Here is a 21,457-nt window from a genome sequence, read left to right on the forward strand (position 1 = left end):
TAGGAAATAGGGTGCCATTTGGGAAGCTACCATTATCACACTTACAGCCATAGAAATATAAGTCATAACCGCTCCAAAACCGCTGTAGCAATGCCAGCCATGACCAGACACTCTCATAGCAATGTTAAGTTAAGCTTTAGCTGTAAGGCAACAACAATGGGGTAAAGCAAGGCACTGACTGTAGACACCAATCTGTACAAACTAAATCCTAGAACTATAATAAGAAATTACTGTATATTCCTTTACGCAGTGATATGGAACCGTGTGTGTGTTCGGATGTTTACAATGTTTGGTTCCCAAGATGGGATGAAATGGTTTTATTTCTCTCTGTAATGCTCTGATTCATGCTGGATCTCCTGTGTTACTGGTGCAGCCAACCCTGATATTACAGTTTGTATCTGTGGGCCTCGCTCTTACTGACTGACAAACAAACAGCAAAACACATTGCTTCTGCATCCCGCCATCAAAGCCTCATTAGAACATATGAGAAGAAAATACCAAGCGAGTCAAAAAAACATTTATGAATACAAATTCAGTAGAACAGATTGAAGAAAACTCAGGCTCTTCCCAGTAAGTGTCTCTTAGCGTTCCTGAAGGGTCCAGCCAAAGCAGTCATGCTAACCATCTTGGAAAACAAAGGCATTTGTTTGAGTAAAATGCTGCTTCCAGCTGCTTGATTGCTTGAACAATCGGCTCATTATAATCTCCCCATTTGGCTCTTTATCTGTGTGGAGCCCCTGGAGAAGAAATTGGTCATGTGAGCATCACGTTGCTCCAGCTTTAGCGATAGGCTAGCTGCTGCTTCTCTCTCAGGACCTCCCTCTTTCTCCGGAGTACATGATGGAGATCAATAACATAAACAGTGTGTATGTGTGTGCATGTGTCCTGTCTGTGCGTGTGTGTCCGTGTGTTAGGGCTTGTGGGTTTCTCTTCCATTAACACCAGTGAGGAGGCTTGGTAATACATAATGCAGAGAGTTGATTTGAAATAATCTCCTTGTATATTCCTGACCCAGAAACAACATCACTAAGGATTAAGTGACGGAAATATAGACAAATAGCATAGATTGCATCCCAAATGGCACCCTATTCCCAATATAGTGCACTAATTTTGACCAGGACTCATATTGCCCTGGTCAAAAGTAGGCCAACTGGGTCTGTGTCAAGTACTGTACACCTACATGAATATGATCCACTTCAGGCCAGTTACATACCAGCTGGAAACTGAACTATTCAGTGACTTCTTTGGCTTTAAGACATTATGTAGTGTTAACCATGGTTTCAAGGTATCAGGTGGAAAAAGCTCCAACCAACTACAGTGATTTCAAGGAGATAAGAGGGCAGGTAGAGGGATGGGCACGGAGCTCAGTCTCAGCTCTATCTCCCAATCAATGGTTAGCCTCGCCTGGTTAATCCATGTGTGAGTTAATCAATACTATGGTACTTAGTTTGTACTGTAAGCTGAAGAAAGTGGGCCACCCTGTCTGGATGTACTTTCAAAATCATTTCTTTCACTTGATTTTTTCTGACAAAAGAAAATGTACAGACATCAGCAGGAGGTTAGGCATACATCCTTTTTGACAATTTCTTTACTTTAGGACAAGTTGAGGAGAAAGAACTCTAACACGTTCCGGGAACAGCCTTCACCAAAAAACGTAATTGATTGTAAGATGTGAATGTATTGTAAGATATAGTGTCCGTGACATGAGCTGTACTGTATAATATGCCATTTAGCAGATGAGACAACATGGGTGTCTGACAGGTTTCTTTGTCATCATTTACTGTTCTGTTTGGTCATAAGCCATGGGACTACATGTGGTGCTGCTGCACCCTTTGATGCATTAACTTGACTTCTTTCCTCCATGTTTTAACATCCTGCTGTCTCAGCCCAGCGAGCACACAAAAGTGGCTCAATGGTATTGAACAGTGTTGTGTGCCAAGGATCTGTGGGTGCTTTCATTCCGAACCAGATTCCTTGAACTCCATCAAACCTTTTGAAACCAATGATGAAGAGGGGGAATGATGAAGAGAGAGCATTGAGCAATATAATATAATAATATAATCCAAAGCATTTTTGGAAGAAAATAAAATAGAGAGGAAATAAATTCCTGTCTTTGACCTTGCACAACAAAACTCTGAAAACGTGGAAGATGTGTTGTTCATTCCTCTCTTAGGCACAATGAGATAAGATCATCGTTGCTGAAAAGGAAGATATCTGTTTTCCTAGATTTACATTGCCCTTAGAAACAAAGTAGTATTCAGGCTCAGAGAAAGGAGGACAAACATTAGTATGATTACATTGTCCGTTTTTTGTATGGTTGTATGGCTCATAATAATGGCTGGAATGGAGTGAATAGAATGGTATCGAACACATGAAAACTATATGTTTGTTACTATTCCATTCACTCCATTCCGGCCATTATTATAAGCCGTCCTCCCCTCAGCAGCCTCCACTGCTGCAAAATGGTTGCTCTCTCGCAATGCATACATATATTGCAATGCTTGTCCCTCATTGACTTCCTTAGTATTCTCACATTGCCACTGATATCATTCACTCTCTATGTAGCTGTTAAATATTACAACAAACAATTAACAAGAAATCATTGTTTTCCTGAGGCACAGTGGTAGTATTGATATAGCTGTCTGGACAACTAATTTGTCCTTGCGTGCCTTTTGATTGGATTAAGAATGTCTCCAGCTTTTTTTCATTTCTCAACAGTCTTGCTTAATTGCATTAGACTCTTGGAGTCGAGGGGAATTGGAATCTGCCGCATCCCCTCATTTCACTCTGTCAGAGCCAAAATGAGAGGGGTGCTGCTGAGAAAGAAGCCAGTGGGGAGAGACGAGGAGATGAGCGAAGCGAAGCTGAAATCGCTCATGTTGGATTGAGAGTGTGTTTGCTCTGTCTGTGATGGTCTTGCAGACTGCGGTGGTTCTACCTCTCTGCTGCCTGCCCACTCTCTGTCCACTCCCTCCTGTTTCCCTCTAATTAGAAATAGTCACACGAGGGCAATCGAGAAATGAGAGTCCTGCCAGGGCTGGCACTTTTCTCCTCTATCGCCCTCGCTCTATTACAGACAGACCAAATGTAGACTAGATAGTTTGCCCATGTTTGAAATAAAAAAGATGACAATTTCAAATAGGCTATGACTTGGGATTGTATATTTATTGAGTAATCTTCTTTGAAATGGTCTCTCCTCTATCTGTCTGTTGTAATCAGTATAAGCTAGGTGTATATTTAGGCCAGGGAGAGCCTGTCTGTCTGTCACCAGAGACAGTCAGAGCTCAGACAGTCAGTCACCTTAGTAGTAGAAGTAAATATGAGGGAACTAACTCTCCCTCCAGGGCCCTGTGTTTCACTGCAAAGATGCTGACAGTCAAGGAGTTGCCCATCCAAGACACTGGATGGATATGCTGCTCTTCAGTTGTACGTACATGCCCAGGAGGGGTGACAAAGACAGAGCTTTTTAAGTTTCCTTCCATTCCGGTTGCTGGTCTCTGGGTGAATGGGCTCTACAGGAAGCAGGGAAAACAGTGTCATCTATCTGTTTCTCCACTACTGCCAACATCACCTCCAGCTATTTCTGTCTACCCTTCCCTCCTTCACTCAATGAAACTGTATAGTGAGGACCTTCAACAAAGCTCATATTAGCCAATCAAATAAAGGCTTGAAAATCACCACTTTCTTTCCCTCTTTAACTGTTTATTTGGGTGGGGGTAAATCAACCCAGACATATTTATGAAGAGGTACGATTGTTAAAAAGGGGTCATCACAGTTGGAGATGTTGGCACTGTCTGTAACGTGAGTTATTCCCTCCAAGCAAATCATAAGGGATATTACCCGGCAGATTCTGACAGCATTGCACAGAACCAAAAGCACTACAATAAATGAGGAACTCCCCACAATATTTAGTTGTCCTGCTTGCAACCTTAAATCAGTGCTACAAGGTTGTGAGTGCATTACTGCTCCTCACCACTAATAGTGCTATACTACCACTGGAGTTAAAATACAGTATAGCCTATGCAACTAACCTATCATAAAACGCAAATATCACAAAATACACTTTGAACTCTTAACATATTATAGAGCAGAGTGCATCATGATTCATGAAAAAAACTAAACCAGTTTTGTCTCTAGTCTTTACTGCTCTATGGAGAGATTTTTGGTTATTGTCATCTTCTGTCCTCTTCTGAACTGTGTGTCAACACACTACTCCCATAATCACTCTGATCCCAGTAAGCCTCCCTCTCATTGCTGGAAGATCTGTTGTGTTACATCAGCTATTATTACCATCTGGGATTGTGGACCAGTCTGCCAGTGCTAGGCCTGCTGAGCCCACTGAATCTTAGTCATTAAAGGAAGCACTCTATACGCTCTTTCTCTCTCTACAAGTCATAGGTTAGCCTACATAGATGATGTGATTTTAACACTAGAAAAGCCTGGCCTCGAGCCATCCCGTTCTGAGCCAATGACCAGTCATTTTGACTGCAACATTCTAACAGTCTAATAAATACATTTCATGTATGCTATCAGAAAAATAATCATTTGGTTGTGTTTATGAAGGTCCTGGGTCACATTAGAATACGAATAAAAAAATATTTAAAAGAACACAATAGCATTTTCTTAGTTTATGTTACTGTAGGCCAGGGATCATCAACTAGAGTCAGCCCTAGGCCAATTTTTTGTTGAGCGGATGGTTGGGGGGCCGGAACATAATTACATATAATTTGTAGACTGCAAATTGATCGCAAGAAGCCCAAACAGATTTAATATTTGACTAAAACATAACCACAATTCAAGTATTAAATCCATCACAAAGAAATTATAATAATTTTGGCAGGTCTTAAGAAACATTATGAAACTAAGAAAATGTATTTCAAAATAACAGAATAGCATATTTGAAGTTGTATTATGTTATTAGTAGCCTGGGCTATATGCTGCCGCATGCTCACGTATGGAGGGCATGGAACAGCTGCTATTCTTGGAAAAAGTTATATTTTGAAATAGAACTCATCTCTTAACTTTTTAGAGTTCTTTTGCAAAGGTAAGTGTTTTAGAAACCTCATAATCTGATCTTTCTCTCCAAGGTCAATATAGTTTGGTTTTTTTATATTCTTTTTTATTTCTATTCGATTTTATTTGGAATTTAGTTCAGTTTCAGTTTGTTTTCAGACTTGATTTGCTAGTATTTATTTAGTTTCAGTTGTATAAAAATATTTATAATTCGTTTTTTATATTATTTAGCTTCAGTTTTAGTTTTAGTCTTCGGGACAGAAAGCATGAGTGGGCCAATGTCACGCCCTGGCTCTGGGGACACTGTTATGTTGAGCCAGGGTGTGTATTCTATGTTTGTATTTCTATGTTGGCCTGAGTGACTCCCAATCAGAGGCAACGAGTGTCTGCTGGTTGTCTCTGATTGGGAGCCATATTTAACTGTCTGTCTTTCACTTTGTGTTTGTGGTTTCTTGTTCGTGTTGGTTTGTGTTTAAACCGTAGACGTCACGTTTTCGTTTGTTGTTTTGATCGTGTGATTATTAAATAAATATAAATATGTTCACCTTCAACGCTGCGCATTGGTCTCTCCCTGACGATCGTGACAGAAGAAACCACCAAAACCGGACCAAGCAGCGTGTCCAGGAGCCATCGCTAGCAGATCTCCGTGGCAACCTCGACTGGGTCAAGCCTAGTGAGGAGCAGAGAGGGTGGACTTGGGAACAGTTGAGGAAGAGCTTCGACTGGGTCAAGCCCATTGAGGAGCTGAATAGCGGGAGTTGGAGACAGAGGAGCGAGAGTTGGGCGAAACGATAGAGGCCTGGCCCACGGGGAGGAGAGACCCCCAGAAAATTTTTTAGGGGGCTCACGACGTCGGGGCAGCAGGAGGCCGCGATAGAGCGGTCCAGCGGGTTGGCAGAGGAGGCCGCCAGGTTACGGGGGCCACTGGTCGAAGAGGGGATGGAAGGTGGAGAGGCACGGCGAGAGGTACTGGGGTGTGTTACCAGTCCGGTCCGGCCCGTTCCAGATCCCGGTGTAGGGCCAGTGGTGTGTGTCCCCAGTACGGTCCGGTCTGTTCCTGCTCCCCGCACCAAGTCTGTGGTGCGTTTCGTCAGCCCTGTCCGGCCCGTTCCTGCTCTCCGCACCAAGTCTGTGGTGCGCGTCGCCAGCCCAGTCCGGCCCATTCCTGCTCCCGCACCAAGTCTGTGGTGCGTCTCGTCAGCCCGGCTCGGCCCGTTCCTGCTCCCCGCACCAAGTCAGTGGTGCGCTTCGTCAGCCCGGCTCGGCCCATTCCTGCTCCCCGCACCAAGTCTGTGGTGCGTTTCGTCAGCCCTGTCCGGCCCGCTCCTGCTCCCCACACCAAGCCAGTGGTGTGCGTCGTCAGTCCAGCACGGCCCGTGCCTGTTCCCCCACACCAAGCCAGTGGTGTGCGTCGCCGGTCCGGCACGGCCCGTGCCTGTTCCACTGGTGCCTGGTCCGGCACCGGTCAGATGCGTTACGCCGAGCTAGAGCAATCCGCTCCATCAGTGTGCAGTCCAGCTCCGGCCAGCGGGGCCAGACCGACCAGGGGTACTTTGGGGGTTGGAGAGGGAGTGGGGATCAGGCCCGGAGCCGGATCCGCCGCCAAGGCGGAGTGCCCACCCGGTCCCTCCCCCTGTGGTATTGAGTTGGCGCGGTCGGAGTCCGCGCCTTTAGGGGGGGGTACTGTCACGCCCTGGCTCTGGGGACACTGTTATGTTGAGCCAGGGTGTGTATTCTATGTTTGTATTTCTATGTTGGCCTGAGTGACTCCCAATCAGAGGCAACGAGTGTCTGCTGGTTGTCTCTGATTGGGAGCCATATTTAACTGTCTGTCTTTCACTTTGTGTTTGTGGTTTCTTGTTCGTGTTGGTTTGTGTTTAAACCGTAGACGTCACGTTTTCGTTTGTTGTTTTGATCGTGTGATTATTAAATAAATATAAATATGTTCACCTTCAACGCTGCGCATTGGTCTCTCCCTGACGATCGTGACAGCCAAGCTAGAAGCAATTTGTGTTGTATAGTTTTTGTGTGTTTTTTGTTATGTCAATTCTTGCAACTACAATTCTTGCAACAGTAATAATAAGGTGATGGGTCAGGTCATAGGTTAAGTTAGGTTTAAAGTGGCAATCAGCAGTTGCTACATCCATACATAAATTAATGATATGTACCCATTGATTCTTGAAGAATATAACTTATAAATGCCTCATGAGCGTAGTTCATGTTTCGTTCCCCATCAGAACCCAAAATATAAGCTTGTTTAACTCAAATGTTTGTATAAAAAAGTAAACAAACACTGTAAAGCCTCAAAACATGGGGCTCTACTCAATCTGTATCGCTCAAGTGTTACAGATTGCACAATAGAAATGTAAAGGTAATTTCCAATTGAGCCGACTTATGCAGCGTTTACCGTGAATTCAGTCTCCGAACATTGCCTTTAAATTTCAATTATGCTTTAACACTGAACTTCCGCGATATGGATTGAATAGAGCCCATGGTTAAAACTATCATTTTTATATAATGAATGGTCAGTCCTTGCATCAATAGCTCTGTCTATGAATTTTAGAGTGGTTAAATTTTCCAGCCCCATCCCTCAGCTTTTTACAACTGCTGATTGGCCCTTTCAATTATAAACTCAATCTCAATGTGGCTTGGATTTAAAAGGAATAGCACTGACGCCCATGTTTACACCAATCCAATGCTTTTTCACCTCAGTAGGACATGTAAGAAGAATCAAGTTAGCTACCTAGCCGATTCTTTCCCTGTTAGCTAGTGATTGAAATGTAGTCTCGGATATCCCAGACCTTGGAGCATCGTAAACTAGGCAAGCAACCCATCTGTCTCGAGAAACGAATAGTGATGCACAAACTAGCCCTGTTTGTAACATCACCATCTCCTGGCAGTATTTACCCACCAGATTCAGTAGCTTGAAACCCCCCCAAAAGCTGTAAAACCCCACTAAAAACCCCATTCGATTTTTGCCCAAAGTAAAATAAAATCAAAAATACAACTGAACATAATTCATGATGGTTTGTATTTAATTTTAGTTCGTTTTGGAGTCAAAGATAGTTTCAGTATAGTTTTAGTTTTTCAAATGGGTTGTTAATTATTGTATTTTATTTTACTAAATAAATGTTTCATGATTAGTTTTTGTTTTAGTTTGTTTACTATAATAACCTTGTTTCTCACTTTCTCTATATAGAAATAAAACGTCTTACCTGCTTGTGACTCGGTAGGAGGATTTTAAAAAGTCACTTTTTGGCGCTCCGTTTCCCTGCCTCTGTGCAATTCCAAGCTGCGCTGGCCCATCTCTTCAATTTGACAATTGATAATATTGTCACCCATCAGACTACTGTCAATTCAATCTTGTCTTCAGGCTAATTCTATTGTTATACAGTGCATTCGGAAAGTATTCAGACCCCTTGACTTTTTCCACATTTTGTTACGTTACAGCCTTATTCTAAAATTGATTAAATAAAAAATGTTCCTCATCAATCTACACACAATACCACATAATGACAAAGTGAAAACAGGGTTTTAGACATTTTTACAAATATAAAAAACAGAAATACCTTATCTTGTGAGTATTCAGACCCTTTCCTATTCAGACCCTTTGCTTTGAGACTCGAAATTGAGCTCAGGTGCATTCTGTTTCCATTGATCATCCTTGAGATTTTTCTACAACTTGATTGGAGTCCACCTGTGGCAAATTCAATTGATTGGACATGATTTGAAAAGGCACACACCTGTCTATAATAAGGTCCTACAGTTGACAGTCCATGTCAGAGCAGAGCAAAAACCAAGCAATGAGGTTGATGGAAATGTCCGTAGAGCTCTGAGAGAGGATTGTGTCGAGGCACATATCTGGGGAAGTGTACCGAAAATTTCAGCAGCATTGAAGGTCCCCAAGAACACAGTGGCCTCCTTCATTCTTCAATGGAAGAAGTTTGGAACCACCAAGACTCTTCCTAGAGCTGGCCGCCCGGCCAAACTGAGCAATCGGGAGAGAAGGGCCTTGGTCAGGGAGGTGACCAAGAACCCGATGGTCACTCTGACAGAGCTCCAGAGTTCCTCTGTGGAGATGGGAGAACCTTAAAGAAGGACAACCATCTCTGCAGCACTCTACCAATCAGGCCTTTACGGTAGAGTGGCCAGACGGAAGCCACTCCTCAGAAAAAGGCACTTGACAGCCCGCTTGGAGTTTGCCAAAATGCACCTAAAACTCTCAGACCATGAGAAACAAGATTCTCTGGTCTGATGAAACCAAGATTGAACTCTTTGGCCTGAATGCCAAGCGTCACGTCTGGAGGAAACCTGGCACCATCCCTACGGTGAAGCATGGTGGTGGCAGCATAATGCTGTGGGTATGCTTTTCAGCGGTCCAGAGTGATCTTTGATGAAAACCTGCTCCAGAACTCAGACTGTTTTTGCCTTGTCATTATGGGGTATTGTGTGTAGACTGATGAGAAAAACAATGTAATACATTTTAGAATAAGGCTGTAACGTAACAAAATGTGGAAAAGGTGCAGGGGTCTGAATACTTTCCCAATTACATTTACGTCATTTAGCAGACGCTCTTATCCAGAGCGACTTACAAATTACATGATGAAAATGTATCTATGAGATAAGATGATAATTTATACCTTTTAACAAATCATTTTTTAGTATGTTGGCTATTTAGAATTGTATACGAGTAGCCAAGTCAGTTGAATGAGAGTGAGCCAACTTTATTGAAGAGAGAAGCACCAGATAAACTATTTTAAATCTTCAAGGTTTCAGACTCCCTTCATTCTTCTCACCATACCCTATCCAGGTCTCAAGGTTTAAGAGGGTACACTACACTAACGTGTGTTGTGGGTTTTCACTATGAGCTAAAAGGGGTTTACGGGTGTACTAGGCCTACACTTACCATTGCAGAGTAGTCAATGTTGCATTATGTGAGTACCATAAATTACTACGTTTTTGGTCACTTTACCTGAAAAACGGTGGGACACAGACCATCATAATACACTGTAAACAACTACCATGCTTTCATGTTTCACTACATGCTGCTAGAACAAAACCATGGATTTTTTTTGAAGAAAAAGAAAATTAATGTTTTTTTGGTCACTACCATCGCAGAAAAATACCATGGTACTGATGCAAATGGTAGTACAATGAAAAAATGAGTGTGTGCTAAGCTTGTAGTGTCATACCCAAGATGAATCAAGGCTGTAATCACTGCCAAAGGTGCTTCAACAAAGTACTGAGTAAAGGGTCTGAATACTTATGTAAATGTAATATTAAAGTTTTTTTTTTAAATACATTTGCAAAAAATTCTAAAAACCTGTTTTTGCTTTGTCATTATGGGGTAATGTCTGTATATTGATGAGGGGGGAAAAAACAATTTAACCCATTCTAGAATAAGGCTGTAACATAACAAAATGTGGAAAAAGTAAAGGGGTCTGGATACTTTAGAATGCACTGTATGTGTGAAATTAGTTTAAATATGGTTAAGATGTAGTTTTGATGGGCCATCAGCTGACTGCCGGTGAATGAGCGGCAGGGGGGGACATGTCCTTTTAAAACTGCTTTTAATACAAATTCTGTCCATGATATCGAAAATCTAACAACATATGTACAGTGGGGAGAACAAGTATTTGATACACTGACGATTTTGCAGGTTTTCCTACTTACAAAGCATGTAGAGGTCTGTAATTTTTATCATAGGTACACTTCAACTGTGAGAGATGGAATCTAAACCTGCTCCAGAGCGCTCAGGACCTCAGACTGGGGCAAAGGTTCACCTTCCAACAGGACAATGACCCTAAGCACACAGCCAAGACAACACAGGAGTGGCTTCGGGACATGTCTCTGAATGTCCTTGAGTGGCCCAGCCAGAGCCCGGACTTGAACCCGATCGAACATCTCTGGAGAGACCTGAAAATAATTGTGCAGTGACGCTCCCCATCCAACCTGACAGAGCTTGAGAGGATCTGCAGAGAAGAATGGGAGAAACTCCCCAAATACAGGTGTGCCAAGCTTGTAGTGTCATACCCAAGAAGACCTGAGGCTATAATCGCTGCCAAAGGCGCTTCAACAAAATACTGAGTAAAGGGTCTGAATACCTACAGTGGGGAGAACAAGTATTTGATACAATGCCGATTTTGCAGGTTTTCCTACTTACAAAGCATGTAGAGGTCTGTAATTTTTATCATAGGTACACTTCAACTGTGAGAGACAGAATCTATAACAAAAATCCAGAAAATCACATTGTATGATTTTTAAGTAATTAATTTGCATTATATTGCATGACATAAGTATTTGATCACCTACCAACCAGTAAGAATTCCGGCTCTCACAGACCTGTTAGTTTTTCTTTAAGAAGCCCTCCTGTTCTCCACTCATTACCTGTATTAACTGCACCTGTTTGAACTCGTTACCTGTATAAAAGACACCTGTCCACACACTCAATCAAACAGACTCCAACCTCTCCACAATGGCCAAGACCAGAGAGCTGTGTAAGGACATCAGGGATAAAATTGTAGACCTGCACAAGGCTGGGATGGGCTACAGGACAATAGGCAAGCAGCTTGGTGAGAAGGCAACAACTGTTGGCGCAATTATTAGAAAATGGAAGAAGTTCAAGATGACCCTCGGTCTGGGGCTCCATGCAAGATCTCACCTCGTGGGGGATCAATGATCATGAGGAAGGTCAATCACCCTCGGTCTGGGGCTCCATGCAAGATCTCACCTCGTGGGGCATCAATGATCAAGAGGAAGGTGAGGGATCAGTCCAGAACTACACGGCAGGACCTGGTCAATGACCTGAAGAGAGCTGGGACCACAGTCTCAAAGAAAACCATTAGTAACACACTATGCCGTCATGGATTAAAAAATCCTGCAGCGCATGCAAGGTCCCCCTGCTCAAGCCAGCGCATGTCCAGGCCCGTCTGAAGTTTGCCAATGATCATCTGGATGATCCAGAGGAGGAATGGGAGAAGGTCATGTGGTCTGATGAGACAAAAATAGAGCTTTTTGGTCTAAACTCCACTCGCCGTGTTTGTAGGAAGAAGAAGGATGAGTACAACCCCAAGAACACCATCCCAACCGTGAAGCATGGAGGTGGAAACATCATTCTTTGGGGATGCTTTTCTGCAAAGGGAACAGGACGACTGCACCGTATTGAGGGGAGGATGGATGGGGCCATGTATCGCAAGATCTTGGCCAACAACCTCCTTCCCTCAGTAAGAGCATTGAAGATGGGTCATGGCTGGGTCTTCCAGCATGACAACGACCCCGAAACACACAGCCAGGGCAACTAAGGAGTGGCTCCGTAAGAAGCATCTCAAGGTCCTGGAGTGGCCTAGCCAGTCTCCAGACCTGAACCCAATAGAAAATCTTTGGAGGGAGCTGAAAGTCCGTATTGCCCAGCGACAGCCCCGAAACCTGAAGGATCTGGAGAAGGTCTGTATGGAGGAGTGGGCCAAAATCCCTGCTGCAGTGTGTGCAAACCTGGTCAAGACATACATGAAACGTATGATCTCTGTAATTGCAAACAAAGGTTTCTGTACCAAATATTAAGTTCTGCTTTTCTGATGTATCAAATACTTATGTCATGCAATAAAATGCAAATTACTTAAAAATCATACAATGTGATTTTCTGGATTTTTAGATTCCGTCTCTCACAGTTGAAGTGTACCTATGATTAAAATTACAGACCTCTACATGCTTTGTAAGTAGGAAAACCTGCAAAATATATATATGTATGCAGTCAAAATGACTGCCTCAGTGCTTCTAGTGTTAAAGAGGGAAGAGTGCTGTCACTGACATCCCTTCACTCCGGCACCCATGGATCTCAGATCAATAGATTGTGGGCATGGCCGTATAGCACTGAACAGGGACATGGACTCCCACGAGCTGTGATTGTGTTGGCAGGCCCCAATTTAGGCGAAGATGCCATGTATTGTTGCAGAGAACCCAGGGGAAGGAGCCAGTGGAACAAGAGAAAGAGAGACACTAGCAACAGGCCAGGCCCCATCACTCACACATCACCATCTCTCTGGGTGCCTGGGGAAGAGACCTTCACCACCACCCCAGTCACAGACCAGTCTGAGTCTGCATCCCAAATGGCACCCTATTCCCTATATAGTGCACTACTTTTGACCAGAGCCCTGTGTGCCCTGGTCAAAAGTAGTGCACTACGTATATAGGGAATAGGGTGCCATTTGGGACACAACCTGAGTCTATTCACTGCTGCACGCTAGCCTAACACCAGGCATCACCATCAGTCCCTGCCTGGCCATGAGATCCAGTGTATATTCAGGGGAATTTCAAATTGCTTTATATAAAATGGCTTTAAAAACAAGTGAGACTTTAAAAGGTTCTGGATTTCAATGAAAGACAACCTTCTTGCTCTTTTTTCTATGCTTATTTTGGTGTCTACAACGTTGACTTCAGCCTTTCACACTCATGTATTGGGTGCAGAATGGGGGAGGATAATATTCCAGCACATCCCACATCATCCACTGAAAAAAAATTGGTCTGTTGAAGGAAGCATCTCGGGGGAAATCTTAACGCTTTCATGGATCAACTCTACTGCAGCTACTATCAAGCTAATAAAGTTTTTACTCCCCCAACATCATCCCTCCAATCATGTCTTCTCTTCAGATGCGAGGGCTCGGGGCAGACACACACAAAGAAAGATTCCTTTTATCACATACTGTAATGCACATCCTGCCAGTCTCTATCTGTGATGCAATAATCCCCTGTATACCGTCCCACATCCCATGGAAAGGGGCCAATTCGAAACACTCTATTTACCTATTTTGTGTTTTGTGTTATCACTTTGGGAACAGAGTTGGGTTCGTAGATGGAATGGTGGAAGTCACATATCTCCTGAGCGAAAGGGAAGATGATAGATGACATGAAAGAGCGATCTATTCTCCTCTAAAACAAGTGTCAGTAAAATGAGAAACTGCTGCTCTATTGTCTGACAAAAACGTATACAATGAAATCAGGACCGTCTGCGAGCAGCACTGAGAGATAACATTGTTGGGATGAACAATTACTTTATATCTGGTCATTCAATATTTTTTTTATTTCAATGATAAAGTCAATATTTTTTTTATTTCAATGACAAAGTCAAATGACAGGCCAGGCATACATTTTGCATTTAACAAGACCTGTAGCTGTGCCCACTTCACTCTTGCAATATCTTATCTGTGCCTTTAAAATGTTATCATCATTAAATAATGAAAAGCTTCTAAAGTACAGGCACTTTGCAGCAATGACTAATACTGGAGCAATAGAGATTTTTCTGCATAATATGCAAACTACTGAAACAGCTACATGTATAATCTAAATGTCAAATACAATGGCTGCATTCATTTTCTGGTATGGTGCTGGGATTGATGGGAGTTTTATATTAAAAAATGTTCTGCCCTGCAGTCTTACCTGTTATAGATGTCGTCATCTTCTCCTCCCCAGCCCCAGTACTCGTTGGGGAAGCCATTGATCTTGAGAAACTGTTTTTTGCTCAGCCCGGAAACCCCGCCAAAGTACCCCGCATAAGGAAGCCTGCAAGAGAAAATAACTGTCAAAGAATTGAGGCAGTTGTCAGCTTTGAGTTTCACGACAGATCCTGGCATTTCAAAACAACAAGCATGTCAAATATGAATACTCTACTGTATTGCATTCAAGACAACAGAAAATTACAACAAAACATTTATTCATGCTTTTCATGTGCATAGTGTAACAAATGGAGCAGAAGTAACAAAATACAAGTACATTAACAATGTATTGTTTCTACAGCTAGCTCAGATTGTTTTTTTAAAGAAGTTCGGAACTATCGCTTGATGTGAAGTGCAATTATTTATGCACATGACTTGAAGCTATCAATATATTGGGAAAGGGAGAAAGAGTTTGTGTCCCAAAGGGCGCTCTATTCCCTACATAGTGCACTACTACCTATGGGCCCTGGTCAAGTAGTGCACTCTATAAGGAATAGGGTGCCATTTGGGACATAATCATGTTGCTGGTGCTTTAGACGGGGGAGTGGGACGTGGCTCAATAAAGGCACTCGTGTTCAGAGACAGACTACATAAGGTCTCAGTAGCAGCAGCCTTTCACCCAGAGCCTTTCTACAGAGCCCAACTGTAATGTTCCAGTACAGTGCTGAAGGTTAGCAGTGTCATGTCGGGTCCCTGAAGTCTGCCTCAGGCCAGTGGTGATTGGTGTGCGACAGGCAGCTTCATGTTTAAAGACGACAAGCACAACACTAATGAGGCCATCTGCTTAAGCAGCAGCCTTCACAGAAACAGTGTGGAGAGAGAATCCTTCTTTATGTGTGTGTGTGTTTGTGTGTCTTTGTGTGTGTGTGTGCATGTGTGTGCACGAGTGCTTCTCCAATTCTACAAGGTTGTGTAAGTTATTAGAGACATGTCGTAGCCTCTCTGGGTCAGGAGAAAGCCCCATCCAGTGTGAATTCCATACACTTTACAAATGGGATTATCTTCATCACAGTTTATTGATATTAGCAGTCAACGCTAGTGCACTGGGAGACTTGCATAAACTGTCTAGCAAATAGGCTGCTTAGTCCACATACACTGGATACAAAGCCTGGCTAGACGTTGAGGAATTGTGTTCAATCAATCTGTTACAAATTACACAGCAATTTGCATTCTACAGTGAGGGAAAAAAGTATTTGATCCCCTGCTGATTTTGTATGTTTGCCCACTGACAAAGACATGATCAGTCTATCATTTTAATGGTAGGTTTATTTGAACAGTGAGAGACAGAATAACAACAAAAAAATCCAGAAAAACGCATGTCAAAAATGTTATAAATTGATTTGCATTTTAATGAGGGAAATAAGTATTTGACCCCTCTGCAAAACATGACTTAGTACTTGGGGGCAAAACCCTTTTTGGCAATCACAGAGGTCAGACATTTCTTGTAGTTGGCCACCAGGTTTGCACACATCTCTGGAGGGATTTTGTTCCACTCCTCTTTGCAGATCTTCTCCAAGTCATTAGGGTTTCGAGGCTAACGTTTGGCAACTCGAACCTTCAGCTCCCTCCACATATTTTCTATGGGATTAAGGTCTGGAGACTGACCTTAATGTGCTTCTTCTTGAGCCACTCCTTTGTTGCCTTGGCCGTGTGTTTTGGGTCATTGTCATGCTGGAATACCCATCCACGACCCATTTTCAATGACCTGGCTGAGGGAAGGAGGTTCTCACCCAAGATTTGACGGTACATGGCCCCATTCATTGTCCCTTTGATGCGGTGAAGTTATCCTGTCCCCTTAGCAGAAAAACACCCCCAAAGCATAATGTTTCCACCTCCATGTTTGACGGTGGAGATGGTGTTCTTGGGGTCATAGGCAGCATTCCTCCTCCTCCAAACACGGCGAGTTGAGTTGATGCCAAAGAGCTCCATTTTGGTCTCATCTGACCACAACACTTTCACCCAGTTCTCCTCTGAATCATTCAGATGTTCATTGGCAAACTTCAGACGGCCCAGTATCTGTGCTTTCTTGAGCAGGGGGACCTGCAGGATTTCAGTCCTTACCAATTGTTTTCTTGGTGACTATGGTCCCAGCTGCCTTGAGATCATTGACAAGATCCTCCCGTGTAGTTCTGGGCTGATTCCTCACCGTTCTCATGATCATTGCAACTCCACGAGGTGAGACTTGCATGGAGCCCCAGGCCGAGGGAGATTGACAGTTCTTTTGTGTTTTTTCCATTTGCGAATAATTGCACCAACTGTTGTCACCTTCTCACCAAGCTGCTTGGCGATGGTCTTGTAGGCCATTCCAGCCTTGTGTAGGTCTACAATCTTGTCCCTGACATCCTTAGAGAGCTCTTTGGTCTTGGCCATGGTGGAGAGTTTGGAATGTGATTGATTGATTGCTTCTGTGAACAGGTGTCTTTTATACAGGTAACAAACTGAGATTAGGAGCACTCCCTTTAAGAGTTTGCTCCTAATCTCAGCTCGTTACCTGTATAAAAGATCTGGGAGCCAGAAATCTTTCTGATTGAGAGGGGGTCAAATACTTATTTCCCTCATTAAAATGCAAATCAATGTATAACATTTTTTACATGCATTTTTCTGGATTTTTTTGTTGTTATTCTGTCTCTCACTGTTCAAATAAACCTACTATTAAAATTATAGACTGATCATTTCTTTGTCAGTGGGCAAACGTGCAAAATCAGCAGGGGATCAAATACTTTTTTCCCTCACTGTATATCCAGGCAGGTAAAACGGCATGGAGTGAATTGCCTGTTAGGCATGAGTGTCTTGAGGGCTTTTTGCAACTTTAATGCCACTTGAAGGCAAAAAATATGTGGATAGGGCTAGGATGTTGCTGTGACCATATTACCGCCACACCTGCAGTCATGAGTCATGACCGCAGCAAAATTCAATGTGAATGTTGAGTCATGTTAATCTCCTTTTATGCACTTTGGACATGCTTTGGTAGTATCCAACATGCTAACTACCATCAGGTCCTAATGGCCTGGTCCTCAGGGCTCTATTGTCCCTCTAACCACTCTGACGTCAATGCAAATGCAATTACAAAATTACATCAAACACTTATCATCAAAACAGTAGGCCTCACTGTGACTGATGTACAGCTGGTGCACGAAATCTAATCTTAAGGAAGTCTCGAGATTTGGCTCGCCTGAGGTAGAGTATCTCATGATAAGCTGTAGACCACACATATTTACCAAGATAATTTTCTTCTACATATTTCGTAGCTGTCTATTTACCACCACAAACCGATGCTGGCACTAAGACTGCATTCAATGAGTTGTATAAGGCCATAAGCAAACAGGAAAACGCTCATCCAGAGGCAGCGCTCCTAGTGGCTGGGGACTTTAATGCAGGGATACTTAATTCCATTTACCTAATTACTTCCAGCATGTTAAAATGTGCAACCAGAGGGAAAAAAACCCTACACGCAGAGACACGTACAAAGCTCTCCCTCGCCCTCCATTTGGCAAATCTGACCACAATTCTATCCTCCTGATTCCTGCTTATAAGCAAAAACTAAAGCAGGATACACCAGTGACTCTGTAAATAAGGAAGTGGTCAGATGACGCAGATGCTAAGCTACAGGACTGTTTTGCTAGCACAGACTGGAATTTGTTCCATGATTCTTCCGATGGCATTGAGGAGAACACCACATCAGTAACTGGCTTCATCAATAACTGCATCGATGACGTCGTCCCCACAGTGACCATACGTACCCCAACCAGAAGCCATGGATTACAGGCAACATCTGCACTGAGCTAAAGGCTAGTGCTGCCGCTTTCAAGGAGCGGGACTCTAACCCGGACGCTTATAAGAAATCCCACTACGCCCTCTGACGAACTATCAAACAGGCAAAGAGTCAATACAGGACTAAGATTGAATCGTACTACACCGGCTCCGACGCTCGTCGAATGTGGCAGGGCTTGCAAACTATTACAGACTACAAAGGGAAGCACAGCCGCGAGCTGCCCAGTGACACAAACCTACCAGACGAGCTAAATCACTTCTATGCTCGCTTCGAGGCAAGCAACACTGAAGCATGCATGAGAGCATCAGCTGTTCCGGATGACTATGTGATCACCCTCTCCGTAGCCGATGTGAGTAAGACTTTTAAGCAGGTCAACATTCACAAGGCCGCAGGGCCAGACGGATTACCAGGATGTGTACTTCGAGCATGTGCTGACCAACTGGCAAGTGTCTTCACTGATATTTTCAACATGTTCCTGACTGAGTCTGTAATACCAACATGTTTCAAGCAGACCACCATAGTCCCTGTGCCCAAGAACACTAAGATAACCTGCCTAAATGACTACCGACCCGTAGCACTCACGTCTGTAGCCATGAAGTGCTTTGAAAGGCTGGTCATGGCTCACATCAACACCATTATCCCAGAAACCCTAGACCCACTCCAATTTGCATACCGCCCCAACAGATCCACAGATCATGCAATCTCTATTGCACTCCACACTGCCCTTTCCCAACTGGACAAGAGGAACACCTACGTGAGAATGCTATTCATTGACTACAGCTCAGCATTCAACACCATAGTGCCCTCAAAGCTCATTACTAAACTAAGGACCCTGGGACTAAACACCTCCCTCTGCAACTGGATCATGGACTTCCTGACGGGCCGCCTCCAGTTGGTAAGGGTAGGTAACAACACATCTGCCATACTGATCGTCAACACGGGGGCCCTTCAGGGATGTGTGCTCAGTCCCCTCCTGTACTCCATGTTCACCCATGACTGCATGGCCAGGCACGACTCCAACACCATCATTAAGTTTGCCGATGACACAACAGTGATAGGCCTGATCACCGACAACGATAAGACAGCCTATAGGGAGGAGGTGAGAGACCTGGCCGTGTGGTGCCAGGATAACAACCTCTCCCTCAATGTGATCAAGACAAAGGAGATGATTGTGGACTACAGGAAAAAAAGAGGACTGAGCACGCCCCCATTCTCATCGACGTGGGCTGTTGTGGAACAGGTTGAGAGCTTCAAGTTCCTTGGTGTCCACATCACCAACAAACTATCATGGACCAAACACACCAAGACAGTCATGAAGAGGGCACGACAAAGCCTATTCCCCCTCAGGAGACTGAAAAGATTTGGCATGGGTCCTCAGATCCTCAAAAAGTTCTACAGCTGAACCATCGAGAGCATCCTGACTGGTTGCATCACCACCTGGTATGGCAACTGCTCGGCCTCCGACCGCAAGGCACTACAGAGGGTAGTGCATACGGCCCAGTACATCACTGGGGCCAAGCTTCCTGCCATCCAGGACCTCTATACCAGGAAGGCCCTAAAAATTGTCAAAGACTCCAGCCAGCCTAGTCATAGACTGTTCTCTCTGCTACCGCACGGCAAGTGGTACCGGAACGCCAAAGTCTTAAACCTGCATTGTTGGTTAAGGGCTTGTAAGTAAGCATTTCACTGTAAGGTCTACCTGTTGTATTCGGCGCATGTAGCTTAGTGGTTAAGAGCGTTGTGCCAGTAACCGAAAGGTCGCTGGTTCTAATCCCCGAGCCGACTAGGTGAAAAACCTGTCGATGTGCCCTTGAGCAAGGCACTTTACCCTAATTGCTCCTGTAAGTCGCTCTGGATAAGAGCGTCTGCTAAATGACACATTTATTATTTTATTTTTTTATGTGGCAAATATAATTTGATTTGATTTGATCGATCAATTTGAAGAAAGAAATTCAGCAACAGGTTGAAACTGAGTGGAAGACATGTTCATTGTGGATGTTGTTTCAAAGTCTAACACAATGAAATGGACAGCGCTTTCTAACCCATATGCAAAACACACAAAAAAATAAAAATATTTAAAATAATGATTTTTCCGTTATACAATACAAAGCCTAACGTATATTACACACAGCAGAAAAACATTAAACAAACTGATTTAAGATGTCTTTGGTACATAATTGGTCTAGCCTATACTCCAAAATTAAACTAATTCTAGTAATCGCCTTTGAGTGTGGACTGTATTATTATGCATACTGGATGGACTGGATACCTTATGCTACGCTCCAAAATGTATATCCATGAGTCTGGGAGAGAACGTATAGCCCTAAGCGATGCTGTTGGTACAGTGCCTTGCAAAAGTATTCATCCCCCTTGGTGTTTTTCTTATTTTGTTGCATTACAACCTGTAATATAAATGGATTTTTATTTGGATTTCATGTAATGGACATACACAAAATAGCCCAAATTGGTGAAGTGAAACGAAAAAAATTACTTGTTTAAAAAAAGTATAAAAAATAAATAACGGAAAAATGGTGTGTGAATATGTATTCAACCCTTTGCTATGAAGCCCCTAAATAAGATATGTTGCAACCAATTACCTTCAGAAGTCACATAATTAGTTAAGTAAAGTCCACCTGTGTGCAATCTAAATGTCACATGATCTGTCACATGATCTCAGTATATATACACCTGTTCTGAAAGGCCCCAGAGTCTGCAACACCACTAAGCAAGGGGCACCACCAAACAAGCGGCACCATGAAGACCAAGGAGCTCTCCAAACAGGTCAGGGACAAAGTTGTGGAGAAGTACAGATCAGGGTTGGGTTATAAAGAAATATCTGAAACGTTGAACATCCCACGGAGCACCATTAAATCCATTATTAAAAAATGAAAGAATATGGCACCACAACAAACCTGCCAAGAGATGGCCGCCCACCAAAACTCACGGACCAGGAAAGGAGGGCATTAATCAGAGAGGCAACAAAGAGACCAAAGATAACCCTGAAGGAGCTGCAAACATTTTTATTTTGCATCTTCAAAGTGGTAGGCATGTTGCGTAAATCAAATGATACAAACCTGCAAAAAATCAATTTCAATTCCAGGTTGTAAGGCAACAAAATAGGAAAAATGCCAAGGGGGGTGAATACCTTCGCAAGCCATTGATTGTGCAGGGCGGCTTACAGTTT

At 43.3% G+C, this 21,457-nt stretch overlaps 1 protein-coding gene across 2 annotated transcripts in view; it reads right to left on the reverse strand.

The window, feature by feature from the left end:
* b4galt2 (UDP-Gal:betaGlcNAc beta 1,4- galactosyltransferase, polypeptide 2) overlaps window positions 1-21,457 on the reverse strand; it is a 161,652-nt gene that overhangs the window by 8,463 nt on the left and 131,732 nt on the right. Inside the window, exons 5-6 of one of the 2 annotated variants that reach the window (XM_041896119.2) lie at window positions 14,446-14,568; window positions 13,813-13,887 (exon numbers count right to left, since the gene is read on the reverse strand). In XM_041896119.2, the coding sequence (XP_041752053.1) occupies window positions 13,833-13,887; window positions 14,446-14,568 (178 nt within the window). In that variant the 3' untranslated portion in view covers window positions 13,813-13,832. The remainder of the gene's footprint in view (window positions 1-13,812; window positions 13,888-14,445; window positions 14,569-21,457) is intronic. The other variant, XM_041896118.1, reaches the window with a different exon arrangement.

Source organism: Coregonus clupeaformis, chromosome 14 (assembly GCF_020615455.1).
Source record: "Coregonus clupeaformis isolate EN_2021a chromosome 14, ASM2061545v1, whole genome shotgun sequence".
NCBI classification, from domain to species: domain Eukaryota; kingdom Metazoa; phylum Chordata; class Actinopteri; order Salmoniformes; family Salmonidae; genus Coregonus; species Coregonus clupeaformis.